The sequence below is a fragment of the Scomber scombrus genome, chromosome 4 (assembly GCF_963691925.1).
Source record: "Scomber scombrus chromosome 4, fScoSco1.1, whole genome shotgun sequence".
Taxonomy (NCBI): Eukaryota; Metazoa; Chordata; class Actinopteri; order Scombriformes; family Scombridae; genus Scomber; species Scomber scombrus.
Window position 1 is genome coordinate 13,594,185 of NC_084973.1, and position 19,832 is coordinate 13,614,016.

The 19,832-nt window shown below is 38.9% G+C and overlaps 1 protein-coding gene across 3 annotated transcripts in view; it reads left to right on the top strand.

Moving 5' to 3' along the window:
* The window catches only part of si:dkey-40c11.2 (drebrin-like protein A), a 31,544-nt gene extending 20,288 nt beyond the window's left edge, over positions 1-11,256 (top strand). The window contains exons 5-17 of one of the 3 annotated variants that reach the window (XM_062416949.1): positions 3,899-4,042; positions 4,657-4,734; positions 4,904-5,055; positions 6,130-6,184; positions 6,921-6,995; positions 7,163-7,271; positions 7,453-7,989; positions 8,500-8,783; positions 8,844-9,087; positions 9,216-9,314; positions 9,439-9,572; positions 9,852-9,903; positions 10,018-11,256. In XM_062416949.1, coding sequence (XP_062272933.1) covers positions 3,899-4,042; positions 4,657-4,734; positions 4,904-5,055; positions 6,130-6,184; positions 6,921-6,995; positions 7,163-7,271; positions 7,453-7,989; positions 8,500-8,783; positions 8,844-9,087; positions 9,216-9,314; positions 9,439-9,572; positions 9,852-9,903; positions 10,018-10,154 — 2,100 coding nt within the window. In that variant the 3' untranslated portion in view covers positions 10,155-11,256. Of the gene's footprint in view, positions 1-3,898; positions 4,043-4,656; positions 4,735-4,903; positions 5,056-6,129; positions 6,185-6,920; positions 6,996-7,162; positions 7,272-7,452; positions 7,990-8,499; positions 9,088-9,215; positions 9,315-9,438; positions 9,573-9,851; positions 9,904-10,017 lie in introns of all 3 variants that reach the window. The other 2 variants (XM_062416947.1, XM_062416948.1) reach the window with 2 other exon arrangements.
* Positions 11,257-19,832: the final 8,576 nt, after the last annotated feature.

Below are 19,832 nucleotides of genomic sequence, written 5' to 3' on the forward strand. Positions count from 1 at the left end.
TGAAACATCAAGGGAAGCTTGTAAACAGTCTGCGTCATACCTCTGTCTGGGAAATCATCTGGAGTTGATATGTGATAAATCCTTGAAAAATGTTCTCTCATTTCTCACAAAACCTGTTTGTTTAATGGTTCAATCTATTATTCTTGAGGACTGTAAAAGGATTGGCTTTTCTGTATTTTATTTAATTGAAATTTCTAATATTTTGTAGGTTTGGTGTAATGGGTGGACCAAAAAAGCAATTTGAATATGCTACCTAGGGCTCTGGGAAAAATGTGAATAGCGCATTTCCCTCATATTTTGAATTATTAGTACATTGTTCATCATTACTGAAATATCATTCAGTTAGTAAGAACTTCATCAACAGATAATGAAATGTAATGAAAATAGTTCTTATAAATACGAATAGTTAGTTTTCAACTTTTAGTATTAACTAAAAAAAAGCTTGAGCCTGTTTTGAGAAACCATGTAAGATCAAGCACTTGAAGTAGGTTTTTGTGCAGATGCTTGTCTTGAAGTGAGATTGTAAATGTGAGGCTTGTACTTTTAATAGTTTTTTACATTGAATAAAATATTCTTTTCCCACCAGTGCACCAGACTTTACATAACTATAATATGTCTACAGTATATCACCAGCCACCTTGCAAAGCAGGGGACTTTTAGTTGTGTGATTCTGTATGTGTTTATATATTTAGCTAACATAGATAAAATAAGATGCTACAGCCTTAAATAAACCTAATTCTCATCTAAATTCCCACTTGACCTTCCATGACCGGATAACAAATTACTCTGATGACCTGTATACATACAATGACTGATGATCATGGCTAGAGACTAAATGTGTTTGTTTTCTTAAAATCTTGGCTTCATTACCTTAGATACAATATTTCAGAATTCACCCTGGTTCGTTCTTTCTTTCTTTCTTTCTTTCTTTCTTTCTTTCTTTCTTTCTTTCTTTCTTTCTTTCTTTCTTTCTTTCTTTTTTTCTTTCTTTCTTAACTTTTTCTCATCTGTCTGTTGCATGTCCCAGCTAGCAGTAAAGGGGTTTTGTCAAGGCGAGTCAGCAGCAGATTTGGGCGTGTTGCATACTGTACTCCAGTGTGGCATTAAGCTATGAAAACTAAAATATGAATAGGGTATAGAATTTTCCTTTGTTCTGCATTTCCACTGAAATAATAGAAGGTCAGAAGGGCTGAGTGTGTGTGCACACATATGTGTGGCTTTACATGTTGATACTGTGAATGATACATGGGTGGAGATGAAAAGGTAGATACTGCATGAGCGTATCTAATGTAGGCAAACATGAGAAAGGGTAGCTGTTGTATGAAAGTTTTTAACTTTTAATTTAGTTAAATTAACCTTTGAACACACAGGGGTTTTCAAAGTCTAAGCCTGGAAAACGGCATCTCCCCCCGGCCATAGTTTATTGCATAGTTTCACTCAATTCCTTGATGCCCATGGGATCATGATTATTAGATGTTATTTGATTTCATATAGACATTAAACAATTGAGCCAAGATAGCCTGATATTACTGTCTGACTAGTGTCAGACTACATCAAATACATATAAAGATCCATCTGAAGGCATTTATTAGTTTCTGTCTCTGTCGCTATTCTATTTGATCTCCTTTTGATAAGTAATGTAGTAACTAATGTAATATTTTTCACTTCCATTCACTGAGCCTTCTCTAAAACTGTTTGGAGTCCCCCTGAGGAGGCCCGCCTCCCGCTTTGAAAACATCTGATTTATCAAAATGTTATAAGCATACCCTTATTTGGCCACATAACAGCCTAGCACATGCCCAAATGTCTTTTAAGGTGGTGCAGAAGATTTGAATTCCAACACAGAACAGTATTTCCATTGTAAATAAAGAATAAGAAACATGTTTGGGTTAAGGCATCAAACCCTGAAGCACTTTAGATTATACATATCATCATATGTGTCATCTCGCCCTGACACACATTTGAGAACAGAGGCTTAAGTCTCATTTCGTCCATCGCCTTTAATTGCTCACACTGCAAGTGTAAATGTCATAACATAATATGCAAGAACAAAATTGATCTATATATTTTGATCATCATGGCTAATTTGAATACATTTTTTTTCATTAAAAGGAAAATTAATGTTTTCAAAACAGTAATATTTTGCTAAAAGAAAATCTAAATTCACTATTGCACAAGAAAGCATCATGAAATCAGCAATCAACTGGGGCAAACTTAAATTATGGACAGTTGAATATCCCCACATTCACCTAATGCTGCTCACTCTGAACAACTCCTTAGTGGAGAGAGACTGCATGGAGCAGTTTAGTTCCAGACAGTTTGTGCAAAGTTGGGCCAAATTATATATAGCCAGTAACTGCCAACTTGTCACATCACATTGGGCTACTTTCCCTCACAGAGAGGTTATTTTTTTGTACTTAGAGCGAGTTTCCTCAATCCCGCAAATCCCATAAAAGACAGATATATTATATTGTATTTTATGAGAATATTTATATATTATGAGTAAATCTGAGTAAAATTCTGATTGGCATTACATTTACAGTAAAGACACAAGTTGGGTAATGGAGTTGATACAGAGTGAAAAGAAGCGAAATAGTAAAAAATTAGGGTAAGATGAGTGACATAGAACGGTAGGGACTGATTGCATCTGAAAAATGTATGATTTAAGTCTGATAGATGGGAAAAAAGGTGTTGAGATATATGGACATGCAGCAATATGACTTCAAGTCATGTTATGTTTTGAAATGAGTTTTGAATAGGTGTTAGGTGTGATTTGTGCGTAGAAAATTATATAAACCAATGTTTTCTTTTTAATTCCAAAAACAGACATCTGCTCTGTTATCTGTTACATGTTTGTTTGTCTGCTATCCAGCATACAGCTGGCTGAAATGTGTGCTTCAGAGTATCGCTTACACCACTTCTAACCCAGTTTTTACACCTCCTATACTTCATGAAGGATGCTGGGCTTTTGGTGTCAGTAATAGACAAACATAGTGATTTTCCACACGAAGCTACTCACAGTTTTTGCTGTAGATTGTGGTTCTGTCTGTTATGATTTTAACAGTGTCCCTGGTAGCACTATCGACCGCCTGTCTGGTTTGTGTGTGTGCAGTTGGCAGTGACAGCTAGAGTGATATGGATTATACACTGTACTGACATGTATTATAGGGCACATTGAATGCTCTGCTCAGTGTCAGTGTCAGTGTTGTCACTCAGATAAAGCTGTGGTTTCCCGTTGGAGGCTGACAGACCTGGCCCACCATCAACAAGCCTGGGCTTACTCTCTATGGAAATTATTGAGGTTTATAAATGGCTGCATCCACACACAGACATGTACCATCGAACAGTTCAGCCCATGTTTAACACCTTGTATGTGTGTCATAGAAAAAGCATTATTATATTCTGGTCTGTGGTTTTTGAATACGGTCAATACAATAACAAATCTTAAGCAATTGATCCATGTCATGTGAGGGTCTCTCTTTGTCTCTCTCTTTGCACACACTCATGCTTTCACAGCCATTTTTTCTCAATTTCTCTATGTTGCCCTTCACCATATTTCTTTTTTTCCCCAACACCCCCTCTGCTATCAGTAACCATCCAAACCAATGCATTCCTGTCCCCTTGCTGAAGCCAGGGAGTATTTTTGTTCTCTCACCATCCTAACAACTGAAGCAGTTGCACAACAGTTTGGCTTCAAGTTTGCATAACTCCAAGTCAGACCAAGTGAAAACCACCAGTGGGACTGTGTGTACTTGTGTATAGATGGCTTGCTTGTGTGTGTATGTGTGTGTGTGTGTGTGTGTGTGTGTGTGTGTGCGGCTACAATATGTAAGGGTGGATTACTCTCACATCTGTTTTGCCATGTCTTCATTTTAATTCCTCGCCTTCCATGTTTCAGGAAGCACATGCCTTCATTAAGGCAGAGAAGGTGGAGGATGTGACAGAGGAGAATATAAGAGGTGAACTCAGCAAGACCCAGGCCCAGGCTCCCCCACAGTGGGTGAGGAGGAGCTCCAGGTCTGTGGAAAAGGAGGACATTGTGGTGAGTCTCCTGCAATACCTAATCTGCCCATGAGATGGAGGCAAAGACTATAATATGTACATTTATGACATGTTTTTAACCTTTTTATACTGTGTGGGTCAGATTTGGCCCATTTTGACATATGAAAGCAATTAAAAAACACACAAATTCATTTCTTTAAGCCTGACATTTTAATTTTCCTACAGTGGCCTAGAATGTCCAAAAAACTTAAATATTTTTAAAATTACATATTTTTGCAAAGAGGGTGTTAAAGATTAAATTGTATTTTCACTATAATAGTGTCAAATCTAAAAAAAAAAACATGATCACAAAATATATTTGTGACTCATAATTTGGTATAGACACTAATTATAAAGGAATACTGAAGGCAGATCAGAATATGAACAGTATGTAAGGGTTAAGGTAGAGACTCAGTTCAGTCTTCAGTGTCTAGTGCCCCCCCCCCTCATTTCATGTTCATTTGGTTATTTTAATGAAAATAATAAGACAAAATGTGTTTTAAAACGTTGAAGTATATACTAAATAATAGGGTAAATTACTGTGTATGGTAAAAAATATATATACCTGTATGTATTGCAAGGTTTAAAAATCTCTGCTTGGTATTATTTTTCTAGGGTACAAACTACAGAAAAACTAACGCTGCAATGGAGATGAGACTAATCAACAGAGACTCCTTCTGGGCACGTGCAGAGGTATGCAAAAGTAGTCTTTTCTCTATTTTTTTTTTACAGACGGCTACTGTGTCAGTGGCAAAAACATGGTTCTGTTGGATGCTTACTTCCTTTTAGACGAGCCACTGAGAAGAGTTATTGTGTGAAATGTAAGTGATAATATTTTTGTCCCATTGTTTCTCTTTGTCAGCGTGAGGAAGAACAGAGGAAGGAAGAGGAGAGGAGACGAGCAGCAGAGGACAGACGACGGCTTGAAAGAGAAAGAATTTTAAAGGATCGAAAAGATGCAGAAGAAAGAGACAGAAAGATGAATGAGAAACTGCAGATGATTGAGGATCAGAGGTTGGAACAATGCCTCTTTCCTATCAATAGGGCCATCTAGTGGCTATATTTTGTATTGATTTGGAGCCATATTCACAGTGTCTTAGGGCGCACTCAAACTATATTACCTTAGATGTCCCCCTAAATGGGACTGAAAGAGCTATTAACAAAGCTAAGCTAAGAGCCTAGGTGGAGATGATATAGTTGTCATAGATTACATCATATGCCTGAATTAATTCATCAATGTCTACAGTGATTAGTTGACAGGTGACTGGTGTGTGTCTTTAAATGTGAAATAAAATACTTATCCATAGATAAGAGTGTAAAAAGGAACTAGACCGGATTAGATTAGGTCCAATTATAAAAAATAAAATGTATTTTAAATAAAGTTAAACTAGATTAAAGTTAAAAGTTCTATTAAAGTAAAAAAACAACAACAACATAATAATAATCATATTAAGTCAAAAGAAATTGAAGTTTAAATTAATTAGAAAATGATTATTAACTTATTAAATTCCAAAGTAAATTAAACTTTTTAGGTATTTTATAAATTGTGTCACAAATGAAACAAAGAAAACATTTGACTGTTTTTACTGAAGAACGTCTTTGATGGATACGATTCTACATTTAGTGCATATTCTACAGGTAATCATTAATAGCCTTGAAATCAGTAAGCTCATCCTACCTGAGAACTGCATTTTCCCAGTGTTTAAATAGTGGAGAGAAAAACAGTCATCTCCTTTGATTTTGGATTGTTTCAATTTGTTTTATTTTTTTATGCTTAACCCACCCACCATCCAATATGGTTTTAAATGTTAATTGTTGTCATGTGCACTGGTGCAGTGAGGCACATTACCTGCAACCTTTGAGTGATTGTGAGCAGGTCTTAGTGTCTTAGTAAGAAGTTATCTTGACTGCCATTACCTACTCTCAGACTTACAGTAACAAAGCCTAAAATGCTTTCTGAATTTCTCTTAAACTAAATTTTTCCTGTAACTCAGCCAGTGAGCAGCTACTTCTATCCTTAGGATGTTTTGACAAACAAAATACAATATTTTTGGTCTTTTCATTCTTTTCTTTTCTTCTGTCATTCAGAAGAAAGCAAGCAGAAAAAGAAGAAGCGCTGCGCAGAGAGGAAAAATTAAGATGGGTGAGTGAAAAGATGTCTATATCTTGCAACAAATTTCGTTTTTGCTCATAAAATGAAGCAAAGTGCCATGTTATCATGGGTTTTTATTTTAACCGTGTGGCAAAATCGACACATTTTGCTGGCTTCTCTATATGCAGTTTAGTCAGGCTAACCTGAACTCAGTGGCCCTTGTGTAGCACCTGGATTGATCATTGGCTAGGTGAGGTCTGATCCATGTGAGGGTCGGTCTTGTCTGCTGCAACATATGCTAATATATTCAAATCAAAGGGACAACAATGGTGGTTAAAGTGGCCAGTGTGACTATTGATTGTTCATTTATAATAAGATTCAAGATTAAAGGGATTATGTATTGACTTTGAATCATTTTTACACATAGAGCCATAAATTAACCTGTAACTGCATCCTTGTCACATACACTGAATGGTTGCTATGCATATAAATGGCTAAATATAGAAAGACTTGGCAGTTGAAGATGTTGTTACTTATCATTATTTACCAAATGTACAAACAGTTGTGTATTGACTTATATTGTTGAATTGTAGAACAGTAAATGTGATGTATTTTAACTTGTAACTCAGCAAATACTCCAGAAGTTGTCATTGTAGAAAACGCTATTTGTGCGGCTATCATGTTATGTCACCCATTAATTATGTATTATGTTAAGATAAACAAAAGCATTAAAATGTGTGTGTTACAGTTAGATGTAGTATATGTGATTGCTGCTGTGTATCTGCAGAAGCAGCAGCAGAACGAGCATGAGGAGGACATGAGGGCTCGTCTGAGACGGAGTGAGTCCATAGAGAAAGCAGCAGTAAGTCCCACTATGCACCAACAGATCAAATGACCAAATGTTGCCTTGATCTAGTGCTTTACCAAAAACCTAAACGAATGCTGAATTTTGCTAAATCCTGCTTGACAACCAAAATCAAAGTCTCCTTGCTTTCATTTATAGTATTTATTATTGTCAATTTACCTAAGGAGGCAGCAGTATTAGTGTCCCAACGCTCCATGAACCCTAGGGAGTTCTTCAGGCAGCTGTCATCATCATCATCACAAAGTCCAACCAGCCCTGGATCCTCCCGTACTGGTATGCACTGGTATATTTGTGTGAGCTTGAATAGGAAGTAATGTTATCATGTATTCACTTGAAAGTGTGGATGAGCTCATTATAACACAGAAATCAGCTCTGTCCAAGCAATTTGATGTTTTTGGATATAAAATGTGTATTTTTTCAAGTTTTTGAATTGCTCACTGTTTTGCTTCTCCAGGCAAACCATTCAGACGATACCAGCGCAGCCTGACAGACACAGCTTTCATCTTCTCTAAAACAGAGGAGAGTACGGCATCTTCCCCTAGTTCTCCCCTGGTCTCCCCCTTCTCCCGGGCCTCACCCTCCCCCTTTTGCCGTTCCACATCTCCACCCATAAGCCCTGATTTCCGCCCTGTCACCTCTCCACAAAGCTCCAGAGCTCCCATGTCACCGCCCACATCACCACTTCGTTCTGCCCCTCAACTTTCAGCCCTGCCTGCTGTCCCACCACCTAACCACCAAGTTCAGCCTGCTGATGAGCCCAGAGCTCCATCACCCACAGAACCTTCTGCACCTCCAGCCTCCCCCAATCTTTTGGCTTCCTTGTCCTCCAGTTACGAGAAAAACAACCCCTCTCAGTCACATCTGGATGATCTGCCTGTTTTACCCCCAAATACCCCAACTGAGCCAGAGCCCTCAACTTTCTGCTTCGAGCCAGGTCTAACTCCACAGGCTCCAACAGCTCCTCTTCCTGAGAGACCACAGCCAAACACAGGTGGGTTGGCACAGAACATAAATAATTAATAATTATAATTATTTTATAATAATTATATTGAAATCGATATCTGATAGATAATGCAATGTGAAGAGGAGCATATTACTTTCCTTTTTACTCATTTGTTTTCCAAAGACATTAATCATTTTACATTAAGTATTGGTTTTACTTTTTTTTTTTTATTAAAGGCTGAAGTTACTTAGATGCCTTTGGCAAAGCCTACTCACTGTTTAAAGCAGCCAAGGGAGTTTGAATAATAGGCCTGTTGTACAGAACTATATTTCTAATGGTCAGCCACAATTGAATATTCCTTTTGAGCCCTAAAGTAACTGCATATACTGTAACTCCTAGTCATGCTAAGGTTGAATGTAATGTACACCCAGAGAACTTAACAGTAGCCTACTGCCACACCCATACACAGCCATCATGGACACATTCACAACATGCGAGTTTATCAAAATGTACAGCTGTGTTTTTTTATTTTTAACATTATAATTTTCCAATCAACAGAACTACATACAGCCCCACATGTGCACACTGAGCTGGTCTCAGACACTGGCTACAAAGTGCAGGCTGTACTGATAGAGGAGGAGGAGGAGGAGGAGGAAGATGAGGTGGAGGTGAACGAGGAAGATAAGTTCAGAACACAACCGCAGCCTTGTGCCTTCACTACAGAACCAGTCCAGACTGAGGTGGAGGAGCAGGAGCAGGTGGAGGAGAAGTACGATCAGGTGGAGGAGAAGTACGATCAGGTGGAGGAGAAATACGATCAGGTGGAGGAGGAGTACAATCAGGTAGTGGAGCAGGAGCAGGTGGAGGAGCAGTTCGATCAGATTGAGGAGGAGTACGATCAGGTAGAGGAAGAGAAGAATGAGCAGAAGGTGGAGGAGAAGGATGTGCAGCAGCAGGAGGAGGAAGAGGTGGAGGGGGGATCAAAACAGGACATTGAACCTGCATCACTAAAGGAGCTTTTGGAGGTGCAACAGGAGGAAGAAGAGGCAAAGGAAGACAGAGAGCTGAATGACCAATCAGAAGACAGCCGGGCCCTTGCTGAACCTGCTGAGCTCACAGAGAAAGAGAAAGAACCAGCAATAAAAGGTATCTATTTTGGTCTTGGATCCAGTTATGTTAACTTGAGCAATGTTTTGTCTCTCAGAAATGAAAAAAATACATTTTACAAAGAGGTTGCACAGTGACAAAAGCTTTCACTCAAATCACTATTTCAGATGTCGAACCAATTCATCAAGAAATCAAACATGAGGTTGTGATCCCATCAACCAATGGGATCACAAATGGAGACGACACACAGGAACAGAATGGCATAGGTTTGACAATTTATCAGTTCATACAACGTATTCAAAACATTATTGTACACGGATTATATGTTAATACATTGATTACTCATGCGTTTTAGAATGTGATTAATGCTTCCACATTGGTCTTTCTCAGAGCGATCTTTGAGCCCATCTGACACTGAACTCAGCTCCCCAGAGCTAGCTGTGTGCTACGATCTCCATGGCACAGCAGAGGATGATGACATCAATGAGGATAAGGAACAGGAGATCTCACAAAATGGACAAGAGGTACAGCATCTACAAACCCTAACTGCATTTGTACCCCAAAATTGTCAAGCAATTCAAAACATAATTTTTTATTATTTGCCGATTGGGTATGTACATTTAAAAGTATAATAAAAATATGTTGTGCAGGAAATAATTTACTGAAAATTAGAAATAATATATAGCCTTAAGAAAGTGGTTACATACTTATTTTCCTCTATTCTGCCTTATGATTTTATTTGAACAAGGCATGCATTCCATGATTAAAGGCTTTCTTTCACTCCATTTTCGTCTCTGCTTTAGGTTTTAGCTGAGCGACAAATGTGCGTCCGAGCTCTGTATGACTACCAAGCAGGTAAGCTGCCATTTAGAGGATAATCGCCACGCATGTGCACATAAAGTGCCTCCACTTAGAGTAATTACACTGTGATTAGCGGGTTTTCACCATGTTATCTTGCGGTTCCCACAGAGGATGAATCTGAGATCTCCTTTGAACCTGGTGACATCATCAGGGATGTGGAAACGGTGGACAAAGCCTGGTGGAGGGGGTGGAGCAAAGATGGTCGACAAGGCCTGTTCCCTGCCAATTATGTGGAGACCATATAGGCAGACAGACACACAGACACACACACACACACACACACACACACACACACACACACACACACACACACACACACACACACTCAGGGACACCTTCACCACTCACATTCATGCATGCTTTTACCTTAATCATCCCACTGAATCTTTGTATTCTCTATTTTGAAGAAAGCATAAAGAAAAATGTGACTCTATTTTGATGTTTGAAAAAAACTAAATATTCTCACAAGTATGCAGAAATTACCCTGCCTCATTTTCTTGGATGAAATAGCTGAGACCTTTTCCTGGACCAAAATAACTTATTTCCTCTTGAGATACTGTAGGAATGTTGGTGGGAGGGATCAGATCATGATGACAAACGATCACAAACTTGCTTTTCTAGTAAGAAACACAAACAGATTTTGATAGTGTATAGTCTTCCTTTTGATCCACACATATAACAAGCCTTCAATTCCGCTCACTGTTTGCTTTGTGTGCTACATTGCTAAAAAATAATTTACTGCTCTTGACTGGTATATATAATCAAGATACATGTATCACACATCACCTTATAATCATATTCCTGTATTTTGTTGAGTTATTTTCAAGTACTATATCTGTTACTGACAGCCTCCCAGCACATTTTAATTACCTATTGAAAAACAGACAGCAGCATATCTTTAACAAGCAGAGGAAAAAGGCACTGCATCTGTATTTCTCCATCACTCTTTGAGACAACGTTGTATTTTGTTCACATGGTCATGTCCTTCCATACATTTTGCGTGTAAGTCTGTGATTATTTTTTGTTCTAGATTTTAAGAAATTAAAAGAATATGTTGTCACACAGATGATATACAAACAAAATCTTCCTCCAACTTTAATCTAATGTAATATCTTTATACATTACACTGTATATAATAATGTATAGAAAAACAAATATCTTCTCTTTTTCTATACTTGGCTTGTATGTTTGTATGTTGTATGCTTGTTTGATCTCATGTACGTTCTTTGTATTTACTCCAAACTTACAAATATATAGCATTTTTAAACTCAAAAGGTTTCATTAAAATGTTTTTAATTTTCTCTGTTACTCTTCACATTTACTGTTTTCAATGGGCAAACAGAACCAGCCTCAAATGCTGTCATTTATACTAGGTGCTATTAATGTAATGATGGAGACATTTTAGAGATTTTTTGAGTGTCCACATTTTTGCTAAGAAGAATCCATAACAACTCTAATTTCTCTGTGTGTTCATGGGGTGTTAATCTTAAATCTCAAAAAATGTAAATGGTAAATGGACTGTACTTATATAGCGCCTTTCTAGTCTTTACGACCACTCAAAGCGCTTTACACTACATCTCATTCACCCCATTCACACACATTCATACACTGATGGCAGGAGCTACCACGCAGGGTGCCAACCTGCACATCAGGGGAAGCTAACCATTTACACCATTGGCACAGCAACGGGAGCAATTTGGGGTTAAGTGTCTTACCCAAGGACACATCGACATGTGGACTGGAGGAGCCGGGAATCGAACCGCCAATCTTCCAATTGGAGGACGACCCCTCTACCTCCTGAAGAAAAATGTCTCATTTTCTTCATCTTAATCTGAGCCCAGCATTTTAGATTTGGAAGGATTTCTAAAAAAAAACACAAAAATACAATAAATGTCATACATTACATAGTAACTACTTGAAAAATGAAATTGTCATAGTTCTTTTAGTCATCAGATATTAAAGACACACAAATGCTGACGAGTTTAGGCCTGTCCAGCTTTAGTTAATTAAGTGATTATAAAGAAATAATTTGTAATTTCTCAAGTATGCAGACAGATTCATCTCTATAGTTTATTTATGCTTTAATGAAAGCAGGACATCACAAGGCTTTCTTTCGTTTACTTTAATGGTAGACTGTGCAACACTAGTTTAATTGTGATGTTTTTCATCCCAAAAATGTTTGTCTTGTTGTATTTATTTAATTTAAGCACTGATTCTTAAATTAATGTGTAAAGAATTTTTAAAAAGTTTTTGAATTGTAGTGCTATACTTGAACCCATAGGTGGAGACATTGCCTTTTCCAATGTGTCACTGGTAACACTATTGAAAGTGTGCTCACTGATTTGAACAGATTCCTCAGGACAAAATGCAAAATATTTTGACAGGCAAAGAGGTGGTTCATTGTTACACACATTTTAGAAGCGGGATATCCAGACGTTTTCAAAGCTAAAAATTGCTAATGCTGCTACACCTCAAACAGGATTTTCCCTTAGGGTAATAATGATTGATTGAATATGACATTAATATTTCTTAACCATACACCTTTAATACTTAGAGGGGAGCTAGGTTACGCTGTTGTAGTGCCAGTTCAATAACAGTGTTTGGCAGATGTGCCTCTGTTCTGAAATAGAGAGGTAATGTTTGACATGGGTCTCATCCTGCCTGAACTGATGCCTGTTGACAGACTGAATAAATCTATCCAGGAGACTATTCTGTCAAGGTTATCCCAGAAGGCTAATCATCAGTGATATGTGTGAAAAGGTGATGAGCCTCTTATGAAATACTAATTGGGTTGCAAGGAGAAGACCGTGAAAAGCTCAAATGAGCAAGATTGAGAGATAGAAAAAAATAGTTAATTTTAGTTTTGAACAGATAGATAAAAAGCAGCATATGTGCACACACATAATATACTTATTTACACTTTATATATATTTATGTATGTAATATTATATTATATATATGTATGTATATAACATTAGTGTGTGCGAGAAAGATAAACAGCCACAGAGTGAGAGATAAAGTGAGACAGAGAGCGAGGACATCTGGAGAGAGAATGTGAAGGCAAATTGATCTCGACAGTTGTGTTCCCCTCACCACATCCCCGTTCCCATGGTCATCCCCACAACTCAAGAGATCCCTTGTCTCTTTAGATTAAGCAGAATGATAGGGAGACACCGGCTAATGTGCCAGTCAACTTTCCCTTCCCCTTTGTCTTTAGGCTGTTCCTTCATTCCGTGACCCTCATCAGTAACAAAAACCCTTCAACTGGGGTGCTAAACTAACAGAGAAGAGCCCTTCCCCCTCCCCCTGACTTTTCTTTATCTCTTACTTAACTGACAGACCATATCTGACCGGTTGAGGACTGACAAGTGTGGGACGGCAGAGGTAAAGTGGCGGTAGGGAAGTGCCACTCATTGTAGTGTTATCAGCACAAAAGCCAACGACAGAAACCTAATCTGACCTGGCTGCTGATGGCTCGTGGCTTGCTGGCTACATTTCTGCTCTGAAACAGATCCTGGCAGCCCCCGAGATACTTGGAAAGGAGGATAAGCACATGTATGCACATGGGCATGGATACACACATGAAACACATATACATGTACACACAACCACAGGCTATTCTTAGCTCTTGTTACTGATGCAACCTCCTTCTCCTTGCCACTCCTCAACCCCTGCCTGTCATCGTCTAACTAATAGTTTCCTGCGACTTTTTGTTATTAATTATGCGTTTGGGAGAGGTGTCAGTTTACAGGAGACAAAAAATCTTACCAAACTGTCTCATAACTCTGTTTTCATCCTCTCCTCTTTACTGTACTCTAGCTGCAAGCACCTGTGCGCAAGTGAGAGCAAATGGGACTTGTTTTCTTTTTGGCCCGTTGTTCTGTAGAAGCAAGGGAACATGTGAAGAACTGAGTTACCCCTTCTCTCCTCACCAGTCTTTGTGCCAGAGGGCTGCCCATTTGGATCTTCTGCACTCGAAAGTGCTGTGAAATTTCATAGGTTTTCGAAGGTTTGGCAGAGCTCAGGTATGCAATGCTATTCTTAAAATACCTTAGGAGCCCCTGTTTAGGTCTTTTCCCTTGCTGGAATAAAGATCTGTGTTTGTAAGCACCAGTACAGAAGAGCACTCACTGAGAAATTGGGTCTCATTTTCTTTTTGGCTCATTGTTCTGCAGGGGCAACATTTACCACAGGCAACATTGGATCAAACATTACCCACCCAATAGAAACTCCATTTCAAGCCTTGGTGGTGTATCAAAATGTGAATCCACTACTGATTCTGTTTGCTTTTGACACAATCTCAAAGCTATACAACAGTTATCTGGGAAGAATATTCTCTAAACTATTATGCTTCCTCAACATAAATCTGCTTTAGCTCAGTGATAATTCCATCTGGTATAAGTCTTGATTAAACCTTTGCTTTTAGACATCTCTCTTGTTCTTGACATTGTCAATTTTTCTGTTTTCCCTTTAAAGATAATCTTCAAAACCGCTGAAGTAGATAACGCCTTGGAAGCTCCTGATGGCTCCAGCCAAGATTTTACTGTCAGCATAGAAACCGGCCCATTAACTTCTGAAGCCCTCTTTGGCAAAGCTCCCTTTCCCCTCAACTGCCATCAAAAAGCTATTTCCTTCGGCCAGTCTCACACAACCCTAACAATGAACAGAGGATTAGAACATCTCTCTATCTTAAAGCAAAGAAAAAAATCTCTTTTTACCAGTCATTGGTGAAGACTAGTTGGCAGCATTTCCTCCTTGGGATTTTTCCTGACATGATTCCCAAGAGGCGGTTTTTGCTTTTACGATACAATTCCTGTGCTTGCAATCAGCCAACATGTGGCATTGTGATCCAATCAGAGGATTTTTTCCCCCCTTCAGTTTGTAAATGGTTAAGTCTCTCAGTCCATTGTGAAGGAATCTTCAAAGTGGTTGGAAACCACAGGGGAACATTGGTAGTTGTTAATTAATGCAACAGACTTCGTACAAATGCTTTATTTTCCTGACTCTAAAGATGAAAACAAAAATTTGTGCTTTGAATCTAGCAACAGGCACATACCAAATCTCTTACCTCATCTTCAAACCATCATCCTGGACAATGAAATGCTGTTGTTTCTCTGAAAACCATAAGTGATTTTTATTAACTCAGCTGCAGTTCCAGAAGAAATCTCTCTCTCTCTGGTTTAAGTTTATTAGATTTTTGTCCATACCGATCATTTATGTTTCCATTCAGTAAATTGACGTAAAATGTGTTTTGCTAAAATGATCTTTTCTGGTTTTTATGACTATCATTGAATTTGAAAGAATTGGGAGACATGAGAGAAGCTGTGGTAACCGCTGAAAGGCAACCAAAGCAAAATTGGATATGATAATTGACGGATAATAGGGTTTAATCTTAAGATTTTCTAAATTGCTTTCAATCCAGTGAATGACTTTAAAGGTTTTGGACAGCTAGTGATTGTACACATTTCATATTTTTTGGGAAAATAAACAGCAGTAGAAAAAACATTGTCAAAATAAATTATGAACCTAAAGGGACACTTTGTGATTTTTCAACCTGGACCCTATTTTCCCATCATTTTGTGTCTAAGTGATTAATGAGGACAACAATTTTTGAAATTCGTCCAGCGAGAGCGCTGCATTTGGCAGCCGCAAAACAGGCTGCAATGTAATCCTTTAGAGCAATAGCGCCCCGTCAATGTATGTCAACTTAAAGTGCTTGTTTTTTTTGCCTCTGACTGTTTCAGATTGTTGAAGTTTCTGACAACATTATGGAAAGGGCCATAGAGAAAAATGAAACTTTTTTTCTTTTTTTCTTTACCATTTGTTTACCATCCTGTCTATTTTTTATTGTGTCTAACCAAGTCTCGATCAAGGAGAAGTCTATTTCTGAAATCTTATGAGAGAGGATGTAGTTACTTAGACCATAAAATAATGGAATAATAGGGTCCTGGTTGAAAAAAATCCAGGTTTCCTTTTAAACTGGGGATTAAATTGTATCCGGAAGTCACCAGTAAATATGAGCATGTTTAGGTCCTGGAGGTCACTGAGCCATGTCTTATCCTAAAGACTAGCATGGGTAAAAGGCCTCATCCTCCTTGTGAATCACTCACCAGCCCGCTCTGGGTTTCACACATACTGCCTGTGGCATCACAATCACTGCCAGATGCTGTGACTTTCTCTCAGACAATTCATTTCACAAGTACCTCTGAAGGAGCGATGCCGATGGTGGCATTTGAAGGAGACAAATGTACATAAGCATGTGTGTGTTTGTGAGTGATGGGGTTTTGCCAGTGGCAGTTTGTGAAAAGGACACATAGATCAGATAGAGTTGAATCTAATGCACAGCCTATCCCGAGGACACAAAGCAGGATAATGTGAGACATCTTTTCTCACACCATTTAGGCTATGCTCATGGGGAAACATTGTTTATTTCTTGGTTGAACTACATCATTTCAGGCTGTATGCATGGTTTTGAAACACAGAAAAAAGCATGGCACAGTTTTATGTAGACGTAAATACAAAGAAATGGAATAAAAAACCCCCACCACATCAGCAATAATGACAAGGGCAGACAGGCAAAAAAATACTCATTTTATTAATGTGATGTAAAAGCCAGTTTGCATTTTATTCATCCTGTATTCAGACATGCACAACAACTTTGTGCTTCACACTGCTGTTCCAATGATTGTGATGTTAACCGTGCAGATTTATAGTGGATGAGACACCCAGAGCCAGCCCTTGGCAGCCCAGGCACGGTGCCCGACCCAGGGGAGGAGGATGATGGAGAGCAAACAGCTAATAATTAATACCATGATTACACAGGCTGCAACAACACAGGGAGACAAACCTTCACACACACCCAGGCAGGGACCTGACCAAGACTGATAGCACAAGAGCATGCAAGTACACACACAGATGCACAAATATACAGACACATGCATGCACACACTATAACTGTCACACACACATACTGACAGCAACTAGGGGCAGCACTCAGACAATTAAAACCTCAGCATTTAACGTCTATTTGTTAATACCAAGATCAATTAGAAAATGTGAAAGCCATGCTGGAGGGTTAGGGTTATAAGAGGAGTACAAAACAATAATTTTATACCTTTGCCAAGATTTTATATGGTCCGTGCAGAGTGGATATTAAAGTCTATCCTCAGGTGAATGGAAACTCCTGTGTCTATTATTCTATTCTATTCTATTCTATTCTATTCTATTCTATTCTATTCTATTCTATTCTATTTTATTCTATTCTATCTTGCTTTCCTGAGATGAACTGCTGGTGTTTGCTGTTTAACTGTAAACAGAGCCAGTCCCCTTGTGTCAGTTTGGCTGCTGTCAGACATTTAAAGTAAATAAATCCAGCTTGCTAACCAACCACTAAACCCTACCTGCCATGTGTAGAACTGATACTATGATTCAAAGGCTAAAAAGACCATAAAAAAGTGTTTAGGCTGTAACAATACCACCCGGACCCCCCTGTGCGTGTGTGGATGAAACCTCCCATCCTATACAGCCATTACCTAAGCCACACAGTAGGATAACAACATAAAAACGTCACGGTCACCCTCATTAGCAGCCGCGCTGGAGTTGCTTTCATTTGTACGTGCATGCACGGGGTCTGCGATGGCTTCCATATGGGCACCCTTTCATTTTTTAATATAACCAGCATCATGTTACTCTGAGATGAGGTGATCCCAATTTCTCCAAAACCTCAAGTATTTTTTCTAAATGTGCTCGACATGTCCAGGATTTCCTACCATTTGAAGGGTTGCAGGGGCGGTGTGTGTTTTCACTACAGTGTGGCTTTCCTCTCGCATAATGGTGTATATGTATGTGTGTGTGTGTGTGTGTGTCAATTCCAGAGAGGAAGAAAAAGAGAGTGGTTGTGTGTGTGTGTGTGCGTGTGTGTGTGTGTGTGTGCGTGAGAGAGAGAGAGAGAGAGAGAGAGAGAGAGAGAGAGAGAGAGAGAGAGAGAGAGAGAGAGTAAAGCGATGCCAACCATGGAGGGGCCATGCAAGGCCTGGGGCTCACAGCCCTTGGCCACCACTTCCTCCCCCTCCGTGCCACATTGACTCTGTTTCCATTACTACAGTGGAAGGAACAATAAAGAGCTGATGTGTGGATGTGTGGTCTACTAGCACAGCACAGGCCTGGACAGCACAGGACAGATTGGACTAAGCAAGTGGGACCTGGAGAGCTTTATGTGTGTGTGTGTGTGTGTGTGTGTGTGTGTGTGTGTGTGTGTGTGTGTGCCTGCGTGTGTGTGTGTGTGTGTGTGTGTGTGTGTGTGTGTGTGTGTGTGTGTGTGTGTGTGTGTGTGTGTGCGTGCGCGCGTGCTCGTGTGTGGGTGCATACTGTATGCGCTCTACCTGACAACAGCTTGACAGACACAGGAGAGTAGAGAAGAGGATTACTGCAGTAATCATAAGGTTTTTTTGTGCCAATCTAATTTTAACACCTCAACCTGCTCAGATCAGGTAATAACTCATATTACGTTTTGAGTGTTGACCAATGTACTGCGTAGTTTTATGTTGATTTTACTTATATAGGTGTCTTGACTGTTTTTTAATAATATCCAGTTCTTTAGAAATAAATAATGCTGCATAACAATGACATAATATTCACAGCGATATAAACAGACTTTGACTTAGAAAACACAGATTGTAAATGTTTCAACTTCGGGATGCTCATTGTTCTCTGCTGTTTTCTTCATCAAAATTATATCTATTACCCAAATAGCAGTATACAAATGATGGAAAAAACATTTTTTGAGACAAAGTCCCCACTGTACACCCTTGAAAATTACCTATAAAAGAGCTAAGTAATTATTGACTAAATTAAAGACTGACTAAATTTAACAAAATGAAAAACAATAACAAGGTATTTCTGACAGAAATTAGCTTATGGTACAGAAAATAGTTTCTCATCCCTTTGTTTCTTTGTTTGAGAAGATGATGACACATTTGATCCTGTCTCTCAACATCACATGTCAGCCTCCTCATGCCCTGTCACTCTGACAGCTCACAGCCCGCAAGGCAAAGGATCATGGGTGCTGTGTCAGACACAGCAGGGAGGTCGGGGGATGGCAAGCTAAATGCACGATGTGTGTTTCTGTGTGTGAGTGCATGTGTTTGTGTCTGTGTGTAACTGTATGTGTGACTGCATGTGTGTGCATGTGTGTCAGTCTGAAGGGATGGAAGCATGCCAAAGGCGAGAGCAGCACCATGTCAGAGTGCTAGCAGACGATGCCCATTTCAGATACACTAATTCAAACAGTCAGCTCAGCCATGAAACCATTTCCTCCCATGATTCCTCCACCCCCTTCCTCTCTGCTCCTTGTGCGTCAGAAGGGTATTGCAAGGTGTAGCAACAGTCATACCTTAGTCTGAGTGAGTTTGTTACCTTTCATTATCCTTAGTTCATCAGGTTGTAGCTGACCACAGGAAAGCAGATAATCAGCTTCAAAGTTTTCACAATCGTTCTTAAAAAGATATTATAAGTTTAAAGAGTACTCCACTGCTTTAACTTTGCACACCTATAACACTAACAAACTCAACGTGGACAGTTTAAAATAAAAATAGATGCAGCAGAACCAGAGATACTGTCTTTTTTATTGCATGCATTTTTCTTCCTTGTCAAAAACTGGCACCTACATAACCCATAATGCAACTTGACCTCACATCTTTCTAACTCACACCAACAGATTTTTTTTTTTACTTTTTCAAACTTGTATCTTTAGCCCCTATCACTTGTGGCAGATTATCAGACTTATCAGCTCCCTGTGGAGCCCTAAAAAGGCTTTACACAAACACACATGCAGATGTGCTGCCCAACTGTATGTGTATTGGGCAGTACAACATCTATATTTGATCTATATCTATATGATACTATTGAAAATTGAAAAAGTCTGA